Below are 21,243 nucleotides of genomic sequence, written 5' to 3' on the forward strand. Positions count from 1 at the left end.
GGGTCGCCCTGCCCCTAAATGGCGAAGTAGACAACTGTGAAGAGAGGCTGCTGGACCCTCTGGGAGATGAAGCTTCTTAGCAGGTTTTGGATAAAGGGTCCCATTCCTGCCTCGACCCTCCCAGGGATGGAGGGGCAGCCGCAGGGGATGAGCCTAGCTCGCAGGCCCTCACCTCTCAGCACGGACGTCTCCTGAGCCGTAGGTACCCCCAGGCTCTCCGGTGGCCCAGCCTGGCCCCGTGGGGACAGCTGCTCCTGCTTCACTCCGCTGAAGGGCGCTGGAGATGGGCGAGAGCAGTGAGCCGAGCCTCTGGGCAGGGATTCAGGAGGATGGCCGCCTCCCTGCCCCGTCCAGGGGCTGAGGGACCTCCCCGCCACGCTCGGGCCAGAGTCCCTTAGGGTGAACTGCCCTCCCTCAAGCCCCCAGCACAAACAGTAGGAACCAAGCCTGGGCCATCGAGGCTGGGGGGCCCTAGATCCTTACCCAGCTTCTTGGGGTCCATGGTGAGGGGCAGCCCCATGGTGATGGGGCCCACGGGGGCCTTGGCATGCTCTGAGTACGGGACGTGGAGCTGCACAGACATTCCCTGTGGGAGCAGAGGTCGTGGGGTCACAGAGGCCTCAACCAGGGCCTCGACCCGCTTTTACGAGGGCCCAAGAGGAGAGGACCCTCAGGATCACACAGGGGTCCGAGAGGCCTGGGGCCTGAGTTCCGGCCCTGCTGCCCCTCTGAGCAACTGTGAACGAGTCGCTGCCTCTCCTGAGCCTCGGTGCCCCCACCCGCGGGGCGGTCATCACGACCTGGTTTACAGGAAATGGAGCCCACCAGCGTCTGAGCAAAGCACACGCCTTGCCCCCGCCCTGCGCCACACGGGGCAGGTCAGAGAGGTGAAGGGGCAGGTGGACCGAGGCTCGCCACGTGCCGGGGCTGTGTGCCTAGTGCCTGCGATTTTCTGTTTCACAGAAGGGAAACCGAGGCACAGAGAGGTTAAGTAACTTGCCGAAGGCCACACAGTCTGATCGCAGAGCCCATGCTCTTGAAAGCCCCGTGGGGTGACCTCCCAAGGTCCTGATGCCTGGGTCAGGCACAGCCAGCTCTGACCCAGTCCCTTGGGTGCCCGACCCCCACCCAGACACCATCAGTCCCAGTGATCACCCCCACCCCGACTTTACAGATGGAAAGACCAAACCCCTGAAAGAGGAAGGGGCGTTCTCCGGGCACCAGGTTGCACAGGTGCTTCTGGGGGGCTGCCCCTCCCACCTCACCTGGGAGATGGCACCCATTTGCCTCTCAAGGACGCTGGGGTGCTTGGTGGAGGAGATGAGGGGCGGCGGGTTGGAGATGGTGGGTGGGCGCGGTAGGACGGGCCGGGCGCTGTCATGGAGGCCCAGGGGCAGCGGGTGACCTGCAGGGCACGTATCTGTCCATCACAGGGCCCCGGGAGCGGTCAGAGGCAGAGCCCCCAGGCCACTCCCCACCTCTGCCCTGTCCTGCCCAGGGGGTGGGTGCCCGTCCATACGTGCGCCCACTGCTCCTCTTGTCTCTGCCTCATGAGCCGTCTGCATCCTTGGTTCAGACACCACTGAAGTGGTGTCTGAACAGGGGAGTCTCCCTCCACGCCCCAGGCCCTGGCCCACGCCCCTCAACTCCCCCCCAGACTCCTTAACTGGTCTCCCCGTTGCCCTTTTACTCTCCAGCAGTCCACTCCTCTCACAGGAACCAAAGGGATCTTTTTGAAACGTCTACTAGTTCACATCCTCCCCTGCTATGAACCTTCTATGGCTCCCCACTGCTCCCCCAGGGTAAGGTCTTAGCCTCTGACACAACTTTCAGGTTCACCTGACCCGGTGCTTACGGTCTCCCCAGGCTCAGTGGGCACCAAGCTTCTACCATGGCAGCCTGATTCAGTGTCTCAAGCTTTGCCTGCTCTTCCCGGCCTCCGGACCTTTGCACATGCTGTTCCCCCTGCCTGGCATGCCTTTCCCTGTTCTTCTCCTGGCTCTTTTGGGCCACTCATCCTGCAGGACCAGCTCTGCTTAGGATGGCCTTTGCTGATATCACAGTCCTCACTGGCCCCTGGCTATGCCCCTTTGATTGCTGGTGGGGCCTGGCAGGGCTGGAGAACCCAGGAAGGATCTCGAATCCAGCCTGACTATATTTGTAAATCAAAGCAGGCCCCTCCCTGCTCACACTTTTCTCTCCACCCGCCCGTTGTCCACTTCGAAGTCCACGGTGCAAGACAGAGCTCCCACTCTCAGCCTGCCCCTCACCGGCTCAAGCACCTCCTAGGGCTCCCCAGCACCAGGTGCTTCAATTGCAATCCTGTAGATTTCTCACAACTCAGCGGAGCGCCCCCACCCCTCCCCTTCACTGACCAGACCATCCCTCCCGCCAGGACCCTAAGATCCTTCTGCATATGCAGTTCCGAGTCAGTGCACACGGTTGGCGCCCAATGATTGCACGCTGGCTGACTCGGCAAGGAGGCCAGGCTCGGGCGAACTACTCACCAGGCGGGGCGTAGGAGAAGGCCAAGGGGTCAGGGGCGTGCGGAGAGGCCTTGATCACCTCGCGCGGGGGCACAGGGAAGGGCAGGCCTGACGTCCAACACGAGGGATCCGTGGGCAGCTTCTGGCCCTCAGCCACAAAGGCCGGAAAGAACACGGGCTTCTCTGCTGAGGGGCAAAAGGCAGGGCAGTCAGCCACACTCGGCCAGCCCTCGGGCCCCCAGCCCTGGCGGCCCTGCTCAAACAACACCCCCTGTGCCTGCAGCGCCGGCCTCGGCCAGGCGAAGGTCCTGGCCAACAGCGATGGAGCCCCCCCAAGTCTGCAGACCGGGCACCACGCTGACTCCTGTGATGTCCTGTCAAGCACGGATGTGCCTCGGGCTTGGACTGGGCTTCTCGGCGGCCCCTGATTCCAGCGCTGGAATCCCACAGGCACTTGCCCGGCACCAGGTCAGCAAGGGGCCTGGACAAACCTCCAAACCAGGGGGCGGCAGATGGTGGCACGGGGCCTGCCCACTGCCCGATTCTGTGTGTACGCTTGTGCTGGAGCGTGGTCACGTCCGCCCGTTTATTTATCATTTACTGCAGAGCTGAGGAGTTGCGACAGAGACCGTCTGTCTGGCCCACAAAGCCTAAAATATTTACGATCTGGCCCTTCCCAGAAGAGGCTCGCTGACCTCTTCAGATGACGAAGGCGGTCAGAACGGTTTGCCGTGATGCGCATACGTGTGCTCCCGCCAGCACGGCTGCGGCCCGGATGCCCGGAATGACAGCGCGCACACGTCAGCCCGTGCGCCGAGCATGTCCCACGTCCGGGGGCTGGGCTGGACGTTTCAAAAGCGTGAACTCAACGAGCCTCCTTGCAGGCTCGGGAGAAAGAGAGCGGCCGGGCCCGGTGTGCTGTGAGGGACCGGAGTACGGACACATCGACGGACTTATCTAAGGTCACCAGCAAATATTTGGCCAAGTCAGGATTTGACCACTGAACCTCCCGGGCGCTGCAGCTGCAGATAACACGACGGCGGAGGGAGCCCTCCCACGGGGGCTCCAACTAAGTGCTCTGCGTGGACTGACTCGGTTATCCTCGCAACACCCTTCAGGGAACTGACGAGGATTATCCCCAATTTGCAGATGGGAACACGGAAGCTCAGAGAGGTGAAGTCACCTGGTCAAAGGCCCACAGCCAGCAAGGGGAGCTCTGAGCCCAGGGATCAGATGGGCTGCAGGCTGTAACCTTCACCTTTGCCACACACACTGACCACAGCAAGAGGAGCAACGATTGGCCCTGGATTCTCAGGCCTGGGGACAGCCCGCAGACACGGCCAAAGGCCAGGCCATCTTCGTTCTTCCGCTGGCCACTCACTCTGCTGAAATCGGTTCTAAGCGCCAAACCTCTTCCTTGAGGATTGGTGTCAGGCTGGAGGACTGATGGTGGTGAGGGCGGGGTACGGCGGTGGGGATGGGGGAGTAGCCAGCTGATAGCAACTTGGGAATGCCGGGCCTGGGATGGGAATGGCAGGCAGGTGTCATCCCTCGGGCCACCTCCAGATGACACGGAAGCTCTGAAGACCCAGCAAGGCGAGCAGGAGAACCCTGGCAGCACTGAGCCCCCTGCTGTGGGCACAGCAGGTGGGGTGGAGGCGTGTGTACCGCACATCCTCCGCTCCTCTGCTGGGAGACTGAGCTCCCCCCGGACCCGGACCCGTGCTCCTACTGACGTGGGGAGCCCGCAGGAGGGGCCGCAGATGCGGGGAGTAACCGGGCTGGGGATTCTCGTGCTCAACCACCCCCCAAGTGGAGGCGCCCCCCTCCCCGGGGCCTGCACCGGGCCCGGAAATTCCGCGCACGCCCCGGACCTCGCTCGTCCGGCCCCCGACCCCGCGCGTGCCTCGGCTGCTCTCTCCAGCTCAGCTCCGGCTGCCGTGGGAGGGGGCAGGGGCGGGGGGTAGCCTCCGGTGCTGGAAGGGAAATCTGGGGCCGGGCCAGGATGGGCCGGCGGCCGAGAGCTTGGAGAGACAACCTGTTCCTCCGGCTGGGCCCAGGGAGCCCGAGGGATGGGCGGGCAGAGCAGCTCCACAGGAGCCAGGCGGCAGGGGAGGCTCCTGAGAGACCAGAGAGGTCGGTCGTGCTGGGTGTCAAGTTCATGCATGTGCCTATGGGTGCTAGCTGCAAGGCAGGCCTTGGTGCCTAATGCCAGGTGCCCCGTCTCCTGTGTGGAGCGATTGCAGGAAACGGCGCGGCCCTCTGCCGTGCCAACAGGCCGAATGCCAGACTCAGAAAGCACAGGTGGTGGCTCACCTTCTCCCAGGACAGCGCCTGTGACCCATCCCGGCGGGCCCTGCCTGGCCCTGTGTGGTGTCCAGCCACCCAAGTATGGCCCGGCCCGGCTCAGATCTGGCGCCGGCCAAGGCTGTTTGGGCCCCTGACACTGCCACGCAGCTATCCGCCCTGGGCTGGTGCCCCAGCCCTGGAATGTCCTTCCAGAGCCAGACCCCACGCCTCACGCTGCACTCTCGTCCAGCGAACCCCAGCCCCCCACGGGGAATCCCGGCCCCAGCGTGGGCGGCTGGCAGGACCCCAGGAAGAGGCAGGCGTTCTGCTTTCAACCCCACACTTGGGTTCATCAGCAGGGCCCACTGTTCTGCCTCTGAAGCAAACTCCCAATGCCTCCTTCACGGTCACCAGCACGGTCCAGGCTGCCGCCATCGCTGGCCAGGAAAAGCACCACGGCCTCTTGCATCTGCCCACAACTCCCTGCCACCCTTTCTCCTCAACAATGGCCAGAGAGGCGGAGAGAGAAGAGATCTTTCTGAAATAAAAATCAGATCGCCTGACCTCTCCCCAGTCCCCTACCTACACACACACACACACGCACGCACGCACGCACGCACGCACGCACACACACACACAGTCCTGAGCACCTTAGTCGTTTGAATAGTCCTCCCTTGTTCCAAATAAAGGGAAGCTTTCCAGCTTTCCATCAGCTGTTCTGCCTGGTTTTCATGCTGACTAAATACATAGACACAGACACACAGACACACACACACACGCACGCACGCACGCACGCACACACACACACACACACACACACACACACACACACACCCTTACCCTTAAAATTCCTCCAGCAAAGGCTTTTTCTGCACCCAAGACAAAATCCCCACAGTACCATGGCCTACGAGGCCCTACACAACCTGGTCCCCCATCTCCCTGTCCCACCTCCTATCCTACCCCCTCCCCAGCCACCACGACCTCCTGGCAGCTCCGCCAACACACCAAGCTTGTTGCCACCCCAGGGCCTTTGCACGTGCCGTTCCCTATGCCTGAAAGCCCTTCCCCCCGATCTTCCCATGACTGCCTTCTCCTCTTCACGGAGACCCTTCCCTGAGCCCCTCATCACTCATTCTGTGTTGTCTCTTTCGCCGCATGAACCAGCCTAAGGTCATCTTGCTTCCTTACGTGTCCCCCCGTTTAACGTCCTCTTGCAAAAACAGCAGCTCCTCGGAGCAGGGACTTCATCCTGCTCGCTGCCGAACCCCCGCTGCCTGGCATGGTGCTTGGAGATCGTGGGTGTTCAACCAGTGTCCTGGCCCCGTGGCCACAAGCTGGCCTGTGTGCCAACCAGGATGCACGCCCGCCCGTGTGGGTGGCATCCGAGACTTCCTGCAGCAGGTGAAGGCGGCAGGCAGGGCGGGCTGATCGGCGGGGGAGTGTCTGGCAGGCCCTGTCACTTGTGAAGTGTGGAGCTGGCCTCCTTCAGGGACAGCCCTGCCCTTTGCCCTCCGGCACACAGTACCGCCCTCAGGGAGGCCCACGGCCGAGGGCCGTCTGGCTTTCTAGAGAGGGCGGGACGCCGTACCAGAGGCTGCCGGGGGTGGGGACGCAGGTGGCCCTGGCTGCCCACACCTGTCCCTGGGCTGCGTCGGTCAGGGAGGATGGCCTGGGGTCCTGCTGCCCTCAGACCCCTAGAGCAGCGAGCCGGAGCCTGGGCTAGCCCAGCGTGGGGGGAGCCTCTGGGGGGGTCAGCCCCCAGTGCCTGAGATGTGCCAGGCTGGTCTGGGACGGGTGTCCCTTTGGGACACAGGCTTGAGACTTCTTGGGTCCGGTGGGGGTGGTGGGGCAGAGACAGAAGATCCAGAGAACGAGAAACCGTGCCCCACCTGCCTCCTGACCTTGAACTTCGCTTGGCGACAATAAAGCCTACCCCGGGCAGTTGCTGCAACACAGCTGCTCGGGGGATCACCCCACTGGCTCCCCAGTGACCTCGGCCTGGAATAAGGTCGGGGCGAAAGCTGGAGGGGGCAGTGCTTCCGGCCCAGGCCCCAGAGCTGCTGCCAGCCGGCGCTGAACCTCACGGTTCTAGAAGGTCATGTGTGGACTGAACCACGTGGACCCAGAAACTGAGCTATAGACATGTTTTCGTACGTGCACAGTGCTTCTGAAAATTTTGAGAAGTGGCCAATGTTGAGAGATTCGCAGATTTCACATGAAAGGATGGATCTCTAGCTTCTCTGGATGAACAACCCCAGGCCTGTATTGCCACATGGTGACTCGGCTAGGCCAATATGCACCCACTTTAGAAAGGACGGGAGTCTCCAACTGCCCCCCTGCCTCACCCCCCCAGGTTTCGCTCATTTACTTGGCCTGTCGGGCCACCGCGGCCTTCGAGTCCGCAGGAGCTGCTCTGCACACACAAAGGCCCGTCCACCCACCTGCCCCCCTCCCCCATGCTCCCTGGGCCACTGACACACACTTACCCTCCTTCTCAGCAGGAGGCGCAGGGCTCCTGCTTTTGCCTCGAGGGCTGCTGCCGGGCTGCTGGGGGCTGTCGCTCTCCGGCTGCAGGTGCTGCGGTGGCGGAGGAGCAGGGGGCGCCGCATCCTCCCGGGGGGGCTCGTGGGCTTTGGTGACCTGCTGAGGGAAGCCGGGAGGAGTGAGCCTCTTCACAGCCCGTCCGTCCACAGGTCACAGAGGTCAGGGAACGCCCTCCAGGCTCCCTGCGTGGGCCAGCCTGGAAACCGAGGCCCAGGGGGAGGCAGCGACGTGCCCAAGGGCACGCGGCTTGAGGGCCAGGAGAGGGTAGGGCTTTGCGCAGAGTGTAGGGGGTGTGCCCGCCCATCCCAGCTGCCCGGCCGTGGATGGGGGGCCCCCGTTAGCTCCCCACCAGCCCCTTCCCCCTTCCCCAAATCGCTCCGGGTCTCTGAGGGATGGGGCTGACCAGTGGGACTGGGCCCGGCCCCGGGGAGCGGGCAGCGCGGCTTGGCGCACCTGTGCCCCTCAGTCGGAAAGCCCTGGTCAGCGCAGCGCCTGTCAGCCCAGAGCCCCCAGCTGCAGTGGAAGGCCCGGCCCACCTCCTTGGAGAGGGACGGCTTTGGCCACGACTGAGCCATCACGAGTAAGGGGCACCTCTGAGGGCCCTCCTGCTTGGCCTGGGGAAGCATCTTCCAGCTCCCCTCCTTCCCCCAGCCAAGGGCCTCTCGGTTACTGTGGGGCGCCGCCCTCCGCTCCGAGAGGAGCTGTGACAGCGGGCTCGGGGAGCTTTCTGTGAGGTCTGGGCGGCTCTGGAGAACCCTCGGCGGGCGGGGTGGGGACAGAGGCCAGGGCGGACACCTCGCCAATCCCCCAGCCTCCCCGCCTGTCTCCACGGGACCTTCCCCAGGGAACGGGAGACGCGGGCAGAGCCAGGCTGCAGGTGCCGGGGCCCGGCCTGCCCGGCCAGGTCTACCGTCCCCCCAACAGGAGGTGGAGGTCGCAGGGGCCCGGGGGCCGCGGCCCGGCTCAGCGGGAGTCCTGCGGCGCGGGAGGTGGGCCCGGGACTCACAATCGGGGGGATGGCAGCCGCCCGCTGCTTCAGCTGCTTCAGGTCCAGCGGCTTCTGGGGCGAGGCGTTGGTCCTGGCGTCGCTGGTCGCGGTGAGGAGGCTGGGCCGTGGCGACAGGAGCCTGCGGGGGAGACCAGCGTCAGGCCCACGGGCTCGCGGCCTCCTGGCTCCAGCCTGGATGACGGGGCCGGAGGGGCTGCCAGAGAGAGGCGAAGGTCCAGGATCACGGGGCCCAGGAGACCTGGGGTCACGGTGGGGTCTCCTCCCTCCCTCCCTCCCTCCTCTGGTCCGTGCTGGCCTCACAAGGGGCCAAGACCCCTCCCACCCCGGCCCAGAGGCCCAGCCAGGATCAAACACTCCTGAGACAGCCCAAGGCAAGGAAAGCCCCAGAGAAACCCACGCTCAGGGCCCACGCCATGCTCGGCCCTTTGGAAGCTGCCAGAAAGGCCAAGAATCAACCGGCTTAAGGCTCGGGGAGCTTGAGAGGTTCAGGGAGACGATCCATCACCCAAGTAGGAGAGGCTCAGGTGCCAGGGTAGGGCCTGGGGCATGGCGCCGCGACGACCTTGCTTATTGGAGACCAGAACTGGGGAGCCCCCCACTCAGCCCGCACGCGACCTGAGATGCTGGGAATCTTGCCCGCACACCATTTGCTGAGGCGCTGGAGCGGGCGGGTACAGGCTCTGCACGGAGGGGCTGCTCGGCGTGTACACGGCCCGCCCAGCAGCCCTAAGTGGGGCTGTGGCGCTGAGCAGGGCCTGCAGGGGCCGCGTCCTCTAAAGCAAGGTCACGTCTGTCTGCTGCCGCCATGCAGGATGGGGCAGCGCACCTGCACAGGGTGCACGGTGTGTGTGTCGGTGGGGGGCGGGGTGGGGGTCTGAAACACGGTGGGATGCCAGCGACAGGGTCACCCCAGTGTAGAGGCTGCACCGTCTGGGACACCGGAGCACAGCCTGCCCTGGGGTGTGGCTCCAGAGCCGCTCACGGGTGTCGCCTCCTTCAGGAAGTCTTCAGGGATTTCCAGAACTCGCCAGCGCTGACCACAGCGCCCTGCCACAATCCCCGTCTGCCTCCCCAGCTGGCACGAGGGTCTCTAGGGCAGGAGCTGGGTCTGCTGCAGCCTCAGAACCCCTCACCCCCCCACCAGGGCTGCCTGGCTCCGGCCCAGCTCTCGGTTCCCTCCTGTGACCCGCACTTGTTGAATACACAGCAGGCCTGGTGTTGTGCTTGGGGTGCGTGGTTGGAGACCCAGAATCCAGTGTCTGCTTGCAGGGCGCCAGAGCCGGCTAGATGATCGACCGGTACACACCAAGGCATTGGCCGTGGGCTGGATTCAGCCAGAGGGCAAAACGCAGGTCAGGTCCCCAAAGCCAGAGGGTCCTGTTGGTACAGCCCTTAGTGTGTACTGTGACCATCCTGGCTGATGCCACATGCGGGCTGTAAGCACAGCCACTGCCTTCCAGGTAAGATCCATGACCACCAGGATGCAGCTCACGCCACCCAGTGCTGGCTGCCGGGCGCCCAGCACAGAGCAGAACACGGCTGCTTCCTGCAGATGGAGCAGGACAGACGGGTGATACGCAGCTGAGGTGCCCTCTGTTCTCTGCAGTGAGACCATGGCCTGTGACCGGGACCACAACCTGTGACAAGCCAGTCCCGCGGGCGCTAACCCCCTGGCCGCATCTGCCACATACTCAGCTGAGCGGAGTCGGGCTCGGCGACGCCCACTGGCGCTGCCCGTGGCATGCAGGTGGCGCCGGGCGCAGAGGTCGGCCTGACTTCTCCGTGCTCAGCTGGTCTCCACGGTCCTCCCGACCCGGCTCAACCTCCCTGCCGTCCTCACCTCTCTCGACCTCTCCAGATCCCGCTCGCGCTGCGAGGACCACCTGAGGCCTCTCCTGCTGTGGCTGCCCGTCCTTGCTCCCCCGGACGCCGGCCCAGCCCCCTCTTGCCCACCACCCTCGGGCCAAGGCACCCTGACCAGGTCTGAGAACTGATGTTATCCACCTGTCCTGCATTCCCCACCTCCGGCCTCAACTGTCACCAAACACTGCCCCACACGCCCGTCGCAACAAATTATCAATGTCCATTTAAACCAACTTGCATTTGTAGACTTAAATTTAAAATGAATATACTGCAGCCACTTTGGAAAACACTCTGGCAGTTCCTCAAAAGGTGAAACAGAGTCACCATAGGATCCGGCAATTCCACTGCTGGGCATATACTCACGAGAATGAAAACACACATCCGCACAAACACTCGTTCACACAAGATCACAGCAGCCACTATTCACAAGAGCCAAAAGGTGGAAACAACCCAAATGGCCAAAAACAGATGAATGGATAAACAAAATGTGACATATGTGTGTATATATATATATATATATATACACACACAACGGAATATTATTCAGCCATAAAAGAATAAAGTGCCGTGACACCGGCTACAACACGGATGAACCTCAGAAACATGATGCTGAGAGCAAGAAGCCAGGTGCGAAAGGCCACACACGGCATGGGTCCATTTTCCTGAAATTCCCAGAAGAGGCAAATGCGTAGACACGGACAGAGAAGAGAGATTAGCTGTGACCAGGGGCTGGAGGCGGGGGATGAGGAATGACTGCTAATGGTCTGGGGTTTCTTTTTGGGGCAGTGAAAATGTTCTGGAATTAAACAGTGGTGATGATTACACAACTCTGTGAATGTACTAAAAACCACTGAACTGTACACTTCAATGGCTGAATTGTCTGGTTTGTGAATTATGTCTCAACAAAGCTGTTACAAGGAAAAGATAAAGAATATACTATTTGCCAGCCATGAAATCAAGCGTTTGTTATATTAACTGTACTGTTTCTACAGATAATAAAATAATAATGTTATACTATTATTTGCTGTATAAATTACTCTAAAATGCAGATTTTAAAGTTAAAATAGAAACGTTTATATTTTTGCAAATATAATTTTAGAGGGACACAAAATATGCTTTTATAATACATATAAAATAAGCAAAGTGTCCGTGTCTCACTCTGACTGTCAGCGAACTAGGACCTCCTACTCAGGCCTGTGTCCTGCCTCGGTTTCCCGGTGGCTTCTCGTCCAGGCTGGGGGCAGTCAGATTGGAGGGGGCAGTGGTCGCCCCTCGAATGCTCTCAGCAGGCACCAGCTGCGGGGGCGGGGGGACGAGCACAGAGGTCCAGACCCCTCAGGATTTCCTGAGTCCCCCGCTAACCCTCAGCCAGCCAGGCAGGAGCTCAGTGGGGACTGCGGCCACGGGCACAGCACTTCACAGTTGGCGAGATGACAGCCTGACGGCTCACGGTAAAGAGGGCGGCATCCGAGAACAAGGGTCTGGATCCAGATCCTCAACAAGCCCGAGGGTCCCGAGCTCCCCACACCGGGGGGCGGGAAGATGCCTGGTGCTCACGTGGCCCCCTCACCCCACATCCACGGTGGGCAAAAGCACCCCCTCCAGGAGCCCTCCTCGTGGCAGCGCCCTCCCTCTGTTCTCTTTCCTTTGTTTTCTTGGAAGACAGGGCTTTTATTTTCCTCCCTGGAGGCCTGGGCAGGGTAGGGGCTCTCGGAGCCTGGCACCGTGCACGTGACCCGGGACACGGGGGGGAAGCCAGCAACTTGGCTGAGAGCAGCCAGGGTCCCGCCCCCCCCCGCCCCCCCCGTATTCAGGGCTCTGGCTCCCAGCTCAAATCCCACCTTTGGCCGCAGGACTTAACCAGCTGTGCCTCACTCAGTGTCCCGCCATCCGTAAAATGGGTATGAGAACAGTCGCTCCCTCCGAGGACTGTCCTGTGGGTGGAACACGGGAAGCCTCGAGAACAGCACCTGGCACTGAGCGGCTCGGGCACCTTCCCGTTGCTGTGGTTTTTCTTCCCGCCCTGGAAGACCAGGGCTGGGGGAGGGGGAGGGGCCACAGGGGACTCTGGGTCCTGCAACAGTAGGCCCCCTCTCTGCTGAGCCCCCCTTCCCCAGCTTTCTCACTATCACTGGGCTCGGATAGGTGGGACTCTGAACAGCGTCCACACAGACAAAGTCGCGTTACTCCCCTGTGCTCCCGGGACAGAACTGCTCTCCTTACCTCGATCCCTGGGGCCCTGTGGAGCCAGGTCGGGCCGGGTCCCCGCCCACCTCCGTGACCTCCTCTCCCGCCTTCCCCTCTTCCCTTCACTTGCTCCACACTCAGCCACAGGCCTCTTTGCTGTCTACTGAACGTAAGCTCATGTGGCCCCAGGACCTTTGAACTGGCTGTTCCCACTGCTGGCTTTCCCTCCGTGTCTCACACTACGTGTTCTGATCATCCCTCAATGTCACCTCCTCAGGCAGGCCTCCCTGTGCCCCTCCCCTCCCCCTCCCCCAATCTCTCCATCATCCACTTATCACACGAGCATTCCCTTTATTCCATTACTGTTCCAGTTCCGTACGAGTCGCTCTCGCTAAAATGTAAGCTCCCTGGAGCCAGGACCTCATCTGTCCTGTTCCCGGAACCCCTTCAGCCCAGAATGGCGCCTGGCACACACGGGTGCCCAGTTAATCATTTATGGAATAAAGAAATAAAGGAGAAACTGCTGTTACATTCTTCCAAAGTTCCAGGGGCTCAGCAGAAGCAGCCGCATTCCAGCCTCCTCCTGGAGTGACCTTTGGGGGGAGCCTGAAGCAGCTCCAAAGGAGGGCAGTTCCAAAGTGCCAGGCTGGCTCGTAACTCCATTATCCTGACAAGAAGCCCATAAGCCAGGATACTCACACCCATCTTATACGTGAAAACGCTGAGGCCCGGAGAAGGGACTTTCTGAAGGCCCAGCCCGGCCAGAAAGTGCCCAGGTACCGTCTCTGGGAGGTGGAACAGGCGGGGGCAGGCAAGCTCAGGGCTCTGCAATCAGAGCCGGTATCTCTGGCTGCGGGCCAAGAAGACTCCCAGGTGGGGCTGCCCGGCAGAGAGTGAGGGAGAGTGAAAGCAGGACGTGATCCTGCCCCCCACGACGTCCGGGCACGGGCCAGAGCGAGATGCATCTTGCGTCTGTCCAGGGACGCCCGGTTCACTGCGCCGGGACTGCCAGGCGGGAGGGAGGGCGGTGGGCAGGAGGCCAGGACCGGGGGTCGCCTGGGGGCCCACCCATCCCGCCGGCCCTCCCGGGAGGCGCTGGCTGCCAGGGCGCGCTCTGACGCATCTCGCCTGCGTGCTCCGGCGCCTGCCTGGCCCTGTGTGGCTGTGGCCGGGGAGGGAAGAGGTCAGGAGGCTGGCCTGAGTCCAGCCTCACCCTGAGGCCGGGGGACTGGCCTCGGTCACAGAGGGCGTGACAAACCAGGTGTCCTGACTCCCAGCCCAGGGCTCCTGCTCCCGAGGGATCGAATGCTGGACGCTCCGGCAGGAAGAGTGGATGGAAGCCAGACCCAGCTGGGGGAGGGAAGGACACGTCCCTGGGCGGGGCTGGGGTGGGGAGCAGCTGAAAGTAGGCTGCGGGGCTTCAGGCCTGGCCCGAGAGGTGCGGGCGGGCTGTCAGGATCCAGGCCAACCCGCCGAGCTGCCCAGCCCGTCGGTCCATGCGCACCCAAAACACAGACTCCGGGAGGCCGCTTATCGGCGTGGCTGTCCCATGAGTTCAGCACTCTTCCCACTAAGAGCAGAAACATGTGTTTCCATGACTCTGTCCCCGCGGCCAGCAGGAGCCGGGTGGGGAGCCGCCCGCCCTGACCCCATTACCCAGGCGCAGAGAGTGAGCCGAGTGGCCAGACCCTGGCCCAGGGCCCTCCCGGGCAGGCCGAGCCGCCGTGAGCACTGTTTTCCAAGCTGCGCCCTCTGGGCAGGAAGCTCAGGGCCTCTGCGCCCTCAGAAACCTGCTGGCCAGGCCTTTGCTTATCAAAGGGCCACACAAGCGGGGTGAGGGTCCCGCCAGGGACCCCCGGACGCAGGAGGCAGAGGACGACGTGGCTCACCGGCTTTTGTGGACCATGTGGGGACCCAGAGAGCTCTGACCAAGTCCTGGTTTCATACGAAACGTTCTAGAAGTTGCCGTTTTCGCATGCCCCAAGGTGAATCACGGGGCAGAGGAAGCGGCTCCTGGTGAACGGGTCGGATTTGAAAGTCAGATTTTCCTCCCTCTCGTGCTGCCCAGAACTGTTCCGAGGGGCGTGAGAGGAGAGAAAACAGACTGCACTGTTTTCAGTCAAAATAAAACTGGCCGGCCCGCCTCACTAAATTCTTCAAGCCGTCCAGACGAGAGTGGGAGCCGATCTCTGCAGCTCTGCCCTCCGCTGCCCACGTTTGGCCCTAAGTGGGGTCTAGGAGCTTTGCTCCTGGTCGGGGGTCTCGGGGACCCTCCGCGGGCAGAAGAGGAACCAGCAAGGATCCCGGAATCCGCCACTTTCCCCCGTGTCCACCGCCACCAGCCTCACCGGCCCCTGGGACACGGCCGCTGCCGCCTTCCAACCCGTATGTATCCCTGCGGCCTCCGTTAACCCCCCGCCTCCTCCCAACACACTGCGGCAGCTTTCAGAGCCTGACACATACCCCAGCTCTCTCAGGCTCTCTCCCTCTGAGGACAAAACGCAGCCGCCCACCCAGCCAGAGGGGTCGCACGAGGTGGGCTGGTCTGCTGACCCTACCTCTTCCCAAGCTGCCCCCACCCCCACCCCGCTCCACCACTCAGGGCCTGGATCACGCAGGCTCAGTCCCACCCCGGGGCTTTTGCACTTGCTGTTCCCACTGTGTTGAGGGGAGAATTGCGTCCCCCAAAATATGTTCAAGTCCAAACAGCCAAGTACCTGTGAACGTGAACTTCTTTGGAAACAGGCTCTTTGCAGATGTGACCAAGTTAAGATGAGGTCCTTAGGGTGGACCCTCATCCAGTGGACTGGTGTCCTTAGAGCAAAAGGGAAATTAGGGCACACAGACACACAGGGAGGATGTCACGGGACCACGGAGCGACGCGTCTACGAGCCAGGGACTCGGAGGCAGGAAGGAGCCTTCGAGAGGCGTGGCCCTGCCGACGCCCTGACTTGGGGGTGGTCCTCTGTGGCAGCGGCTCTGGACGCTAATCCACGCTGCCCAGCGCGCTGTCCCCCGGCTCTCCCTGTGGCTCCTCCTTCCCCATCCAGGCTCAGCTCAGAGCCCCGACGCTGCCCTCTCCCTCCACGGAGCTCCTGCGTCGGGACCACTCAGTGGCGGCCTCCCCTCCCTCCGAGGGAGGGCGTGGGAGTGGCCTCGTGCGCTGCCCTCTCGGTACACGGGTGGCGACCAGTAAGCGTTTGCGGAGCGAGACGACGAAGCCGCCAGCCGGCCAGCCCACTCACCTGTTCTTGTCGCCGCCCTCGGGCTCATCGACCTCGTCCGCGCTGCAGGTGGCGCTGGAGTCGCTGTCCTGGGGGGCGCCCGAGCCCTTGGCCGCGGCGCCTTTGCCCCCAGGGCCGCCGCCCTCCTTCTTCTCCACCTTGAGCGCCCCCTCGGGTGTGGCCTCGGCTACGGCCTCCGTGCCGCCCTTGACCTTGTCGGGCCCCTCCTCGGCGGCCTCCTCCTTGCACTCGCCCTTGATGGGCTCCGACGGGGGCGCCTCGCCGGGCTCCTCTGTCTTGCCCACGTCGGCGGCCAGCTCTTGGGCCGCAGGGGGCTTCGGTTCCTCCCCCTCCTCGGCCGAGGGGGCGGCTGCGGCCTCTTCCTCCTTCTCCTCCTTGGGGACCACAGCAGGGGCCGCGGCAGGCGAGGCGGGTGCCGGTGGGGACGTGGGTGGGCAGCCGGCTTCGGGGGCCGGGGCGGGCTCGCTGGGGGCCGGGGCGTCCTCAGGAGGCGGGCTGGGGGGCTCAGGAGGTGGCGCATCGGCGCCCGGGGTGGCCGGGGGCTTGGGCCCGCTCTGCGCGGAGTCCTTGGCGGCCTCGGTGCGGGGCGACGGGATGCTCTCGGTGTCGGAGCTGTTGTTGACAGTGGCTGTGCGGGGACAGTGAAGATGGAGTGAGCGGTGCCGGGGGCTCAGGGTGGAGGCAGGCCCGGCCCTGCCCACGGGCCCCTGACAGCCCCGACTGCACACCCTGGCTCCAGGCAGGAGCTCAGGGCGCTGCGACCCCATCGCTTGACACCGCGCAGCCCTAAGGCTCCTACACGCCCGGGCAGCGCCCCCCCACCCCCGGCCCTCCCAGCGCCCTGTCCTCCTCTGGCCGCCCTCTCCACCTGCTGACCCTGGAGCCCAGCAACCTGTTAACTTCCAACCCCCCGGGCGGGTGGCCAGCGCCCCACAGAGTCAGGCTGGGGGCGGCCAGGGCTGCAGGCCTTTGTTTTGGGGTCTCCTTGTTCTCATCTGGGCTGCAACCCTGGCTCTGCCCCGGCCGGTGGCCTGGCTGTGGTAACACAGGTGACCTCCCAGCCTTGCTTTCCCCATCTGTAGGGTGGGGAGAACAGTTCCCACCCCACAGGGGCTGTGACAGCACAGGGTGACACCTGGTCACTGTCTGCTGTTGTATCATCACTGCTGTCGTCATAAGACGGGGCCAGTGAACTCGAAGGAGCCCATGGGGAAAGGGTCCACACCGACTGCATCCCCCAGCCATTTCCCACAGGGCTGGTACACAGCAGGTGCACAATAAGTATTAATCAAATGACTGAACGCGTGAACAGATGAAGGGAGAGGGGACCTCAGCTCGAGGCAGGCCTGGCTCTTTAGGCTTAACGACTGCTCCTATCCCTTCTTGGGTTTCAGTTTTCCCCATTTTCTACAAAATGGGGACATCCGAAACCCCCCTCCTCCACACTTCCTGTTGGGGAAATCACACTGGGTAAGCGTCGCAGGTGAACACACTAATGAGAAAGCAACCAAGCAGTCAAGCCGAGCACACTAATCTACAGGAGTGAGGCTGGGAACAGCACGGGGAACAGACACTGCGCTGAGGAGGGGGACAGAGGTGGCAGCAGCACAAATGGGGTGCTCACAGGCAGAGGCGGGGCCCCTCGTGGAGAAAAGGCCCCCTTGGGATGCCCCCCGCCCTGGTCAGGCCCTACCCCCGCCCCCGACGGCCAGCTGGCCACATTCGTACCTGGGCCACTGCATTCCCCTCTGGGTAGCTCGTTCCCAGAGGCGTGTAAGGCTGGAAGGAAGCGAGAGAAGGGTTAGAAGCGAGGTGGCGTGAGCAGCAGGTGGGGTGGAGGAGGTTCTGTGGCCACAGGCAGGGCTGGGAACAGGGGCCCAGGGCCCAGCAGACAGCAGGAGGACCTACAGCCCTGTCCCAAGGGCCCTCACCCCCGAACACTCCTGGGTGCCCTTGGACAAGTCACTGGCTCCAGGGTCCTGGGGTGGGAGGTGCTGGCCTCAGAGGTGGGCAGGGCTGGGGGAGAGGCCTTTGGGGCTGCCCGGCCCTGTCTCACCCCTCAGACGCAGAGCCGGGCCAGCAGGGGTTGCTGGGGCCCTGCACAAACGCTTCCTTCAGCTTTCACTGCCTCCAGACCCCCGGCCTCTCCCACTTTAAGGCCCAGAGCAAAGGCCCTCCCTTCCAGACATTATAATCCCAACAAGAGCAACACAGGGCTCGCTGGGTGGGTGCTGGGCTCCGGGCAAAGCTCTTCACACACGCGCGACTCATCTCACCCTCAATGACCTCTGAGTTGGAGATGATCACCATTCTCCTTTTCAGATGAGAAAACAGAGAGGTTGAGTCACTTGCCCCAGGCCACACTGCGTGGAGGCAGGAGGGGGCTGACCCCAACATCCTGTGTCCCTAACCACCGGTTCCCGCCCCTGCCTTCTGACTCCGGCAATGTCACTCCCTCCTTTCACGTCACCAGACCACAGGATGGAGGGGGCCGGCGCTGAGGTCCCCTGGACAAGTGGCTTCGCCCCAGAGTCTGTGTGTTCATCTACAAAAAGGGCGGTTCACGCCTGGCTCTCTCCCTTACCCAGAGGCTTGTCTCCGTCGGGGGTTCTCAGACCTGAGCGAGCGTGAGGGCCGTGAAGACTCACACGGCTGGGCCCACGCCCAGAACGTTTCTCACTCAGTAGGTCCAGGTGGGGCCCGAGAATCAGCACTCCTGACAAGTTTGAATCCGGGTCCCCAGACAGGCCAACTGGTTACCTCGGGTAACCTCTCTGTGCCTCAGTGTCCTCATCTGTAAAATGGGGTGATGACAGCACCCATTGGGCTGTTGGGACAATTAAAGGGAATAACTCAAGGCTGTTGCTCTTAAGACCACGATCTTTACTAAAGACACTATGGGGCCAAATGGATCACTCCTCCCTCCCCTGGAGTCACCTCCAGCCTGGATACGACAAGGCACTTGCTGCCTGCCCCGTGGAGGGAGGGGTCTGCAGTGCAGTTGGGGCTGGCGGGGTATTCCAGAAGGTTCCATCGTGGTGACCTCAGGCCCTAACCCAGAACCTACCTCACTTCCCCTATCCTGGTCACAGGGACAGAGTTACACAGCGAATGCAGGCTGGACTGGCAGATTCCAAGTCCACCAGCTACATGACACCCCACGTGAGTGATTCTCCTCTCCCTGGGCCTTGGTTTCCTCATCTGTAAGATGGGAACATCACCCTGAGCCTTTGGGCAGGATCTTCTACACTGCCTCCTTGATGTGCACACAGCCATCAGGTGGTCACAGAAGCCTTGGATTCAGCCAGACCAGCACTCCCGCCGCCCCCTACCCAGCAGAGAATGCCTCTCCGCCCATCCTTGATAGGTTGTGTGACCCCTACAAGTGACAGGGAGCTCACCACCGCACAGTTCTCTTACTGGGCAGCGCCTGTTTTGCTTTTAATGCTGAGCCAAAGTCTGGCTTCCTTTAACTTTCCCACCAAGCCTGCATCCTGCCCGGATGGATATTTAAAGAGGGGATTGGGTTTCTGCTCCCTAGGCTCTCTTTTCCTGGCTACAGACCCAAGATCCAGAATGCAAAGACCAGAGGGATCTGGAGCCTTCCATCAGACACTGGTCAGGCCTCTGGTCAACTTGGGCTAGAAAGACCCAAGGCTGGCAAGGAGGCCAGACTCACCTCCCCAGGTCCATCCCCAATGTAAGACAGTAATAACCAAATGGCTTGATTCTCCATTTTCAACCAGGAAGTAGGATTCAGGCTGGTGAATACAATGCGGGCTGGTACAGCCTGAGTTTATTTGCATGTCTTGCTCACGGAGCCAGGGAGTGATTCACACTTTCCTCACACGTTGGCAGAAGTTTGGGAGTTTAAATGCAGAGACAGGCAGATAGGAGGGACAGGAAGGAACCCTGGCAGGGACAGGAGGAGAAAAGGTTCCCTTCACCAAGAACCTGAGGCCCCGCTGGGGAGCTCTGGCCAGGGAGATGGCGGAAGGAGAGGCAGAGACATTCAGCTACGCAGGGGTTGGGGTCTTCAGGGGTGTCATGCCTTGAGGGCTGGTGTAGACCAAGGAAAAGGGAGAGGGGCGGGGGCCAAAGGCAGACTGATCAGTGACCAGGGGTGCAAGCCTGGTGTCGGGCAGTCTGGTGTAACTCCCGAGTCTACAAACACTGATTATACAGCGGAGCCGCAGGTTACGTGGGGGCCAGGCTCTGAAGTTAGGTGACCATCTTGTGCAGTCAGAAATCCTCCTTTTGAGAAGTGGGCCAAACTGCCTGTGCAATTTAAATGACTGATTCTCGCTCTCTCTTTAGCAGCCCTCACCTGGTGGGAGAATTCATCTAAGATCAGGGCAGACGATGCATCTGTGTGATATCTGGGGTGCCTGGTGTAACTGCCCTGAGCCTCAGTACCCCCTGATAGAAAGCCGGGGGCTATGCAGTTTATCATCCAAATTGAGACACTTGGGAGTAAAATGAAGCATAATTATATAACTTTTGAATACTTATCGACCAACGGTATTGGTTGTACTTATATTAGTCAACTTGTAAAATAATAGTTCAGGTCAAAAAACTATTTTCAGGGACTTCCCCGGCCATCCAGTGGTTAAGACTCCGCACTTCCACTGCAGCAGGTGCGGGTTCGATTCCTGGTCGGGGAACTAAGATCCCGCATGCAGCACAGTGTGGTTAAAAAAAAAAAGAAAAAAACTATTTTCAAAAATAAACTTTTGGGCTTCCCTGGTGGCACAGTGGTTGAGAGTCCACCTACCGATGCGGGGGACGCGGGTTCGTGCCCCGGTCCGGGAAGATCCCACATGCTGCGGAGGGGCTGGGCCCACGAGCCGTGGCCGCTGAGCCTGCGCGTCCGGAGCCTGCGCTCCGCAACGGGAGAGGCCACAACAGTGAGAGGCCCGCATACAGCAAAAATAAATAAATAAATAAATAAACTTTTTTTTCTAAAATGTAACACCAGATGTGCTGGCAAGACAATAGGCGTCACCAGAGCTGGATGCGACCTGGACGTGTAAGGTCACCAAGCACAAGACTGAACTCACAGGGGTCAGGAGGATTGAATGGACAAGTGTCCTGTGGGCGCAGATGCCAATTACCATTATTATTGTTGCCACTGTCACCATCATTATTGCCATCATTTTCACCATCATCATCACCATCGTCACCATCACCACCACCACCACCATCATCACCATCACCATCACCATTATCATCACCATCGCCATCACCACCATCATGACCATCATCATCATCACCACCACCACCATCATCACCACCACCACCATCATCACCATCACCATCATCACCACAATCACCATCACCACCATCATCACCATCACCATCATCACCACCACCACCAGCATCATCACCATCACCACCACCATCACCATCATCAACATCACCAACATCACCACCACCATCACCATTATCATCACCATCGCCATCACCATCATCTCCATCATCATCATCACCACAATCACCATCACCATTATCATCACCATCGCCATCACCACCATCATGACCATCATCATCATCATCACCACTACCATCATCATCACCACCACCACCATCATCACCACCACCACCATCATCACCATCACCA

General features: G+C 61.5%; 1 protein-coding gene across 5 annotated transcripts in view; it reads right to left on the reverse strand.

Moving 5' to 3' along the window:
• Positions 1 to 21,243, reverse strand: part of NCOR2 (nuclear receptor corepressor 2) — a 124,620-nt gene that overhangs the window by 27,808 nt on the left and 75,569 nt on the right. For 2 of the 5 annotated variants that reach the window (XM_028480324.2, XM_055080609.1), the window contains exons 14-20: positions 15,624 to 16,251; positions 8,326 to 8,446; positions 7,262 to 7,418; positions 2,508 to 2,672; positions 1,266 to 1,405; positions 484 to 586; positions 173 to 277 (exon numbers count right to left, since the gene is read on the reverse strand). In XM_028480324.2, coding sequence (XP_028336125.1) covers positions 173 to 277; positions 484 to 586; positions 1,266 to 1,405; positions 2,508 to 2,672; positions 7,262 to 7,418; positions 8,326 to 8,446; positions 15,624 to 16,251 — 1,419 coding nt within the window. Of the gene's footprint in view, positions 1 to 172; positions 278 to 483; positions 587 to 1,265; positions 1,421 to 2,507; positions 2,673 to 7,261; positions 7,419 to 8,325; positions 8,447 to 15,623; positions 16,252 to 17,351; positions 17,403 to 21,243 lie in introns of all 5 variants that reach the window. The other 3 variants (XM_055080608.1, XM_055080607.1, XM_028480323.2) reach the window with 3 other exon arrangements.

Source organism: Physeter macrocephalus, chromosome 19 (genome assembly GCF_002837175.3).
Source record: "Physeter macrocephalus isolate SW-GA chromosome 19, ASM283717v5, whole genome shotgun sequence".
In the NCBI taxonomy this organism is placed as follows: Eukaryota; Metazoa; Chordata; class Mammalia; order Artiodactyla; family Physeteridae; genus Physeter; species Physeter macrocephalus.